Genomic DNA, 5,607 nt, shown 5'->3' with positions numbered 1-5,607 from the left:
GTTGTCTGGCGGCCTCCTTTTGGTAGTCAGACCTGTTCATGATGACAACAGCACCTCCTTTATCAGCCTCTTTGATTATAATGTCAGGATGGTTTCTGAGGCTGTGGATGGCATTGCGTTCTGCACGACTTAGGTTGTGAGGCAAGCAATGTCGTTTTTCCACAATTTCTGCCTGTGCACGTCGGCGGAAGCATTCAATGTATAGGTCCAGACTGTCATTTCGACCCTCAGGAGGAGTCCATGTGGAGTTCTTCTTCTTGTGCTGTTGGTGGGAGGGTAACTGTGTATCAGTGCGCTGTTCAGTGTAATCTCTGTTGCCCATTATCTCACCACTTAACTTCCACACACCCCCAACACACTCACACACACTCTCCTTGTCCCCCACTACTCAGAAGCAGCTAATCAAGCTCACACACCAGAATACTGTCTACACACTAAATATGCTTTAATGCACTGGAGGTGGAGGAGTTACAGAGGGAGGGTGAATCTGTGGATTCCCAGGAGGTTTATTAGCAGGATCCTTGTTAGTGAATCAGCAGGTGCTAGTAAGCACTGGATGCTCTTGTCTGCAGGGAGGGTTTCTTCAGGGGATTGCTCAGCTCTTCATTCACGGCCCCCCGGGCTGGGCACGTCCGGATTCTGCTCCTGCGGGACACACAGCAAGTGGGGTTAACAGCAGCAGGGATGAGCTCAGACTATGCAGCATCTGGTCTAGTTGCAAATGGGAGGGCAGACCTGCAGGGGAACAGGTGCTGCACGGGCTCAGTATGGGGTGCTCTCCCCTTACGGTCAGTGCTAATCCCTGTGCACCAGGGGGTGCTTTGCTGCAGAGAGAGGCATGGGGGGCTCAGCAGGGGACTGTCCCCGCACAATCAGAGCTTTCCCCAATACCCCCACATTGCTATATTGTAGCAGTAGAGGATGTTGTGCTGGTGGAGTTCCCGTGTTTTGTAGCATCTGTGAACCCCGGTATCCAATGTGCAAGGCTCTGTTCTGCCACCCATAAGAGGTCCCCTGGCACACAGGATTCCCAGTGACTATTGGATTTTCTTTCGCTCCCTGTGCTACACAGTTAAACAGAAGCTGTGCCCCTCCCAAGAGTCAGTTGTGTTTCTTTCATTGCCTCTTTTCTCTTCAGTGACACTGCAGGCCACCTGCCCCCAGTTCCCTCTGTCATTGGATCCGTCCCTCTACTCCCACTCATCTTGCTGGGAATCCCACTCCAAGCTCAAGCTCCCTTAGCTGGAATGGGGGCATTGGGGTTGTGCTGGTACAGGAAACATGGGTGTCATCATCCTACCTAGTGAAGATGGGTCAGAACCTGTGGCTCCCTGCAGCAGATGGGTTCTGGAGTCCTCAGGGGATGTGAGATCTCCCCCAGGTAGGAGAATGGGGAACCTCTAGGAGGCCAGGAGATCTCATGGAAATGGGAATGTGATCTGGGGTCCTTCCCCCCCATGAGGTGCCAGCTCCAATCCAACACCAGGAGTGGGGGGGGGGGGCGAGTGGCTGGCTCAGAGGAATGGGGAACAACAGACCGTTCCTCTCTAGGGATGCTGTCGGCTCACCCTGGTGATGCTCACCTGTGGGGCTCGGCTCCTTTGTGAGCAGTGATGCTAGGAGGCTGCAGCGTTGCGTGCGGGGTATCTCCTTAATCTGGGCCAAGTTTATTTTGATGTGGAAGAAGTTTTGCTTTATGGGGTCATACTGGGTCCACTTCCTTCCCCTGCCCTCATCCCCTGTGAGCATCCTGGGGAGAAATTAAACACACCACATAGAGGTTAGTACCTGGGCTTGGAAAGGCTGAGAACTTGCTCTGGCCAAAGTGTGACATCCTGGAGGCAGGGGTCATTAGGAGCCAATTTGCAAAGTTTGGCTCCTTTCCAAAAGGCTGCCATCCTTATTGTTTCCAAAAAGCATGGGGAAAAAAAAAGCTGCCCTAAGTTAAGATGGCTGCTTCCGCCTGTCCTCCTCATATGGGGTGACACTACAGGTTTCCTTTTATAAAGATGGCTGCTATTTCCCATTGATCTTGATGACATTGAAGCCACAGGCTGCCATGAGTCATGATGGCTACCATTGGCCTCCAGCCCTTTCCAAAGAGAGACTGACCCTAGGAAAGATGGCCACTGTTTCCCATTGTTTGGATTGGGACTGAAGCCACACTCAGGGAATATGGACTTCATTTGTGCTCAGAGAAATTGGGAGGGGTAGAGTGGGGAACTGAACAATATGTGTGTGGGGGGGCAGGGAAGGCCACTGAAGTGTTAGGGATTATGGGGGCACCAATAAAAAGCTCTAAAAAGGTAGATTGTCTGAAGCCACCATTTGCCCTCATTTAAGATGGCCTCTCTCACTTGTTCTTCCAAATAGGACAATGTCACATGGTGCCCTAACCAAAAATGGCCACCATGTCCCACTGCACTCCATGAGATTGAAGCCACAAGCTGCCCTGAGTTGGCTGCAATTTTGCTACAGCCCTATAGTTACCCAGGTCATCCTATTTACCCTTTTTATAAATGGGCCCAACATTTGCTATCATCCAGTCTTCTGGAACATTCCCAGTGCTCCAAGATGTATTGAAAATCAACATAGGCCAGCAAGCTCCTCAGTCAGCTCTTTTAAAACACATGGATGTAGGGTGTACTAATTTAAAAATGTCTAACTTTAGTAGTTTCTATGTAACATCCTCCAGAGATACTAGTGGAATAGAAAAAGTGTTATCCCCATGCAATGAGACTATAGTATCTGGTTTTTTCCCCAAATACAGAGCGGAATTATTTATTGAACAGTTCTGCCTTTTCTGCCTTACGATTGATAATTCTGCCATTTCCAGCTAGTAATGGACCAATCTCATAGTCAGAATTCTAGTTTCCTAATATATTCAAAGAACTCCTTATTGTCCTTAACTCTGCTGGTCGTAGATTTCTCTCTGTGTCTCTTTGCTTCTCTTATCAATTTTCTACAATTCCTAATGTCTGATTTATATTCGTTAATATCAACTTCCCTTTTCTTCTATGTGTTGGATATTATCTTTTTAATTTTCACAGCTGTTTTCTTCACTTCCCTAATTTGGGAGTGAACGGATCCAAACTGGGTGGTTAAGATGAGAATGGGGAATGTTTTAATTTTAAAGATTTCTTTTGGAGTCTTGCTTGCTTGTTTTTGGTGGAAGGGAGGATCTATTGGTAGCTAAGGCCAGGTGTACGCTTAAATGCTAAATTGCCACAGTTATCTCAGTCAGAGATGTGGAAAAAGCCACACACCTGACTGCCACAGCTGTGCTGACCTAGCCCCTAGGGTAGCTGTAGTTATGTCAATGGAAAGACGCTACTGTTAATTTCGCTTCTGATTTTTGGGCAGGTGATGTTCCTCCACTGCTGGAGCAACCCCTTTTGCTGCTGCAGGCTGTATTGACATGATGAGCTGACGTAGCCATGCCTGTATAGTGTTTGTAGCACGGACACATCCCCTAGCTAAAAGCCATGTTTCCTTGAATGAGGATGCATGTATTTGTGGGATTACCGACATCCTGGTGAGGGAAGAAGGGAATTATCACTAGCTTGGACTCAGGGGGCTCAGATTTTACCTCCCTGAAGTAAGATCAGCTCTAGGTCATGGGCTTCAACCCATTAGATTAACTATTTCCCAAAGGGACCTGTTCTTTGCCATGGCATTGAGCCGGGTCTTCCTGGATGTTGTGTTCCCCTGGCCAAAGAGTGACAGCTGCTCTCCTGGTCTGGCTCAGGGGATCAGAGGATTGTGGGGGATTCCCTTACCCGGTCCTGGCGAACTCTGCATTGTACTGCATCAGCGTGCGGCTCAGGACTTCCTCAGCCTTTGTGTGCGTAGAGTTGGCTCCTGCCAGGGACCAAACAGTTCCGAACTGATAGGGGAGCTCAGAGCCGTGTGGCACCCCTGTCCATTCTGCTGTAGAAAATACACTGGGGCGCTGGTCGAAGCTGTAGACAAACACGGGATTGCCGGCCTCTGCTGCCTGCCTAGCCACCTCGGCTACTGGGCACACAACGATGTAGTCACCAACGATCTGTTCCATGGCCCATCGATACTGTGCCTCGCCCTGATCCTCCCCCTCCTGGCTGTACCACCGAGCCACAGCCTGGACGGCCTCTTCTGGTGCCCCTGGCACCAGCAGCCTCAACACCTGCAGCAGCTCCTCCATACCGATGTTGCTGGCGTTCTCCGGGTGTAAGGTGCGGGCACCGAAGAGTATTAGGTAGGAGCCTTCGTTGGCAGTGAAACCAGCTGTGATGGGTATAGGCTGGATCTGCTTAGCCTGCAGGAGTCTTGATGGTGAATCAGGGAGAAAATCCCCATCTGTTGTTGGCACAAAGGGCAGGCCCAGCAGGTCCTTGCGGCGTAAGACGGAGATCTCACGTTTGGGGAACTCCCCTGCTTCCTTCCCCTGCAGGCAGCCCACCAGGGTGATGTCGTCACCATCGGCGCAGCCCAGCAGCTGGCCCAGCCTCCGGCCTCTCTCCTGGGCCTCCTCGAGTGAAGTCCAAAACCATGGAGAGGTTGGGGATCCGCTCTGCATCATGGCGCGGGTGAAAAGGGACTGGCTTCCCGGGGACAGAAGATGGAAGCCGACTGAGGCAGCCCCAGTGTTGTGGCCGGAAAGCATCACACGGGCTGGATCCCCACCAAAGGCAGCTGCGTTGTCCCGCAGCCAGCGCAGCGCTAGGCGCTGGTCCCACAGGCCGGCGTTTCCTGGGGCGGCCGGGGGCAGGGACAGGAAGCCCAGCGCCCCCAGCCGGTAGTTCATGGAGGCCACAATCACGTTCTCGGTGGCGGCTAAGAAGCGCCCGTCATAGAGCTCGAGGGAGGCTGTCCCTCTGTGGAACCCACCGCCGTGGATCCAGATGAGGATGGGGGCTGGGTCAGGGGGCTGGGGATGGGGCACCCAGATATTGAGGAAGAGGCAGTCCTCAGACTGTGGCATTGTGGGTGTGAATAATTTGGCCTCAGGGTAACCAGGAAGTGGAACCTGCGGGCAGACATTGCCGAAGCTGGTGGTCTCCAAGACTTGGCTCCAGGGCTGGTGGGGAAGCGGTTTCTGGAAGCGCAAGGCCCCCACGGGGGGCTCGGCGTAGGGGATCCCCAGGAAGGCCATCACTGTGCTGGAGCCCGCCTGGAGGCGCTTGCCCCGGATGGGGCCGCTGGTGGTGAGCACCACAGTGCTGTTGTCATCGGAGCCAGAGCTGGGGCCCATCAGGGAGAGGAGGAGCAGGCAGGGGAGCGCAGGGAGTAGTCCCAGCATCACGGCAGCTGTAAGGGAACCCCCCCCAAAGGGAGTTATAGGGAATGGGATTTGGGGTCTTTGCCTTCTAGAGGGCACTGGCTCCCATACAGTCCCAGCCACCTAAATAGAGACAGCAGGAGCAGGGGCAGCTTTAGCAATTTCGCCGCCCCAAGCACGGCGGCACGCTGCGGGGGGCACTCTGGCGGTCGCCGGTCCCGCGGCTCCAGTGGACCTCCTGCAGACGTGCCTGCGGAGGGTCCGTTGGTCCCGCGGCTCGGGTGGAGCATCCGCAGGCACGCCTGAGGGAGGTCCACCGGAGCCGCCTGCCACCCTCCCAGCGACAG

At 53.3% G+C, this 5,607-nt stretch overlaps 1 protein-coding gene across 1 annotated transcript; it reads right to left on the bottom strand.

Moving 5' to 3' along the window:
* Window positions 1-1,608: 1,608 nt before the first annotated feature.
* LOC123346604 (acetylcholinesterase-like) lies at window positions 1,609-5,281 on the bottom strand (the record flags this gene model as incomplete). Its single annotated transcript, XM_044984079.1, has 2 exons — window positions 3,780-5,281; window positions 1,609-1,750 (listed from the first exon to the last, which is right to left on the bottom strand). Coding segments are annotated over exons 1-2 (1,644 nt in total), but the record flags the coding sequence as incomplete, so codon positions are not given.
* Between the last annotated feature and the right edge of the window lie 326 nt (window positions 5,282-5,607).

This window comes from Mauremys mutica, chromosome 12, assembly GCF_020497125.1.
Source record: "Mauremys mutica isolate MM-2020 ecotype Southern chromosome 12, ASM2049712v1, whole genome shotgun sequence".
Taxonomy (NCBI): Eukaryota; Metazoa; Chordata; order Testudines; family Geoemydidae; genus Mauremys; species Mauremys mutica.
This window is presented reverse-complemented; position numbering and strand designations above follow the sequence as displayed.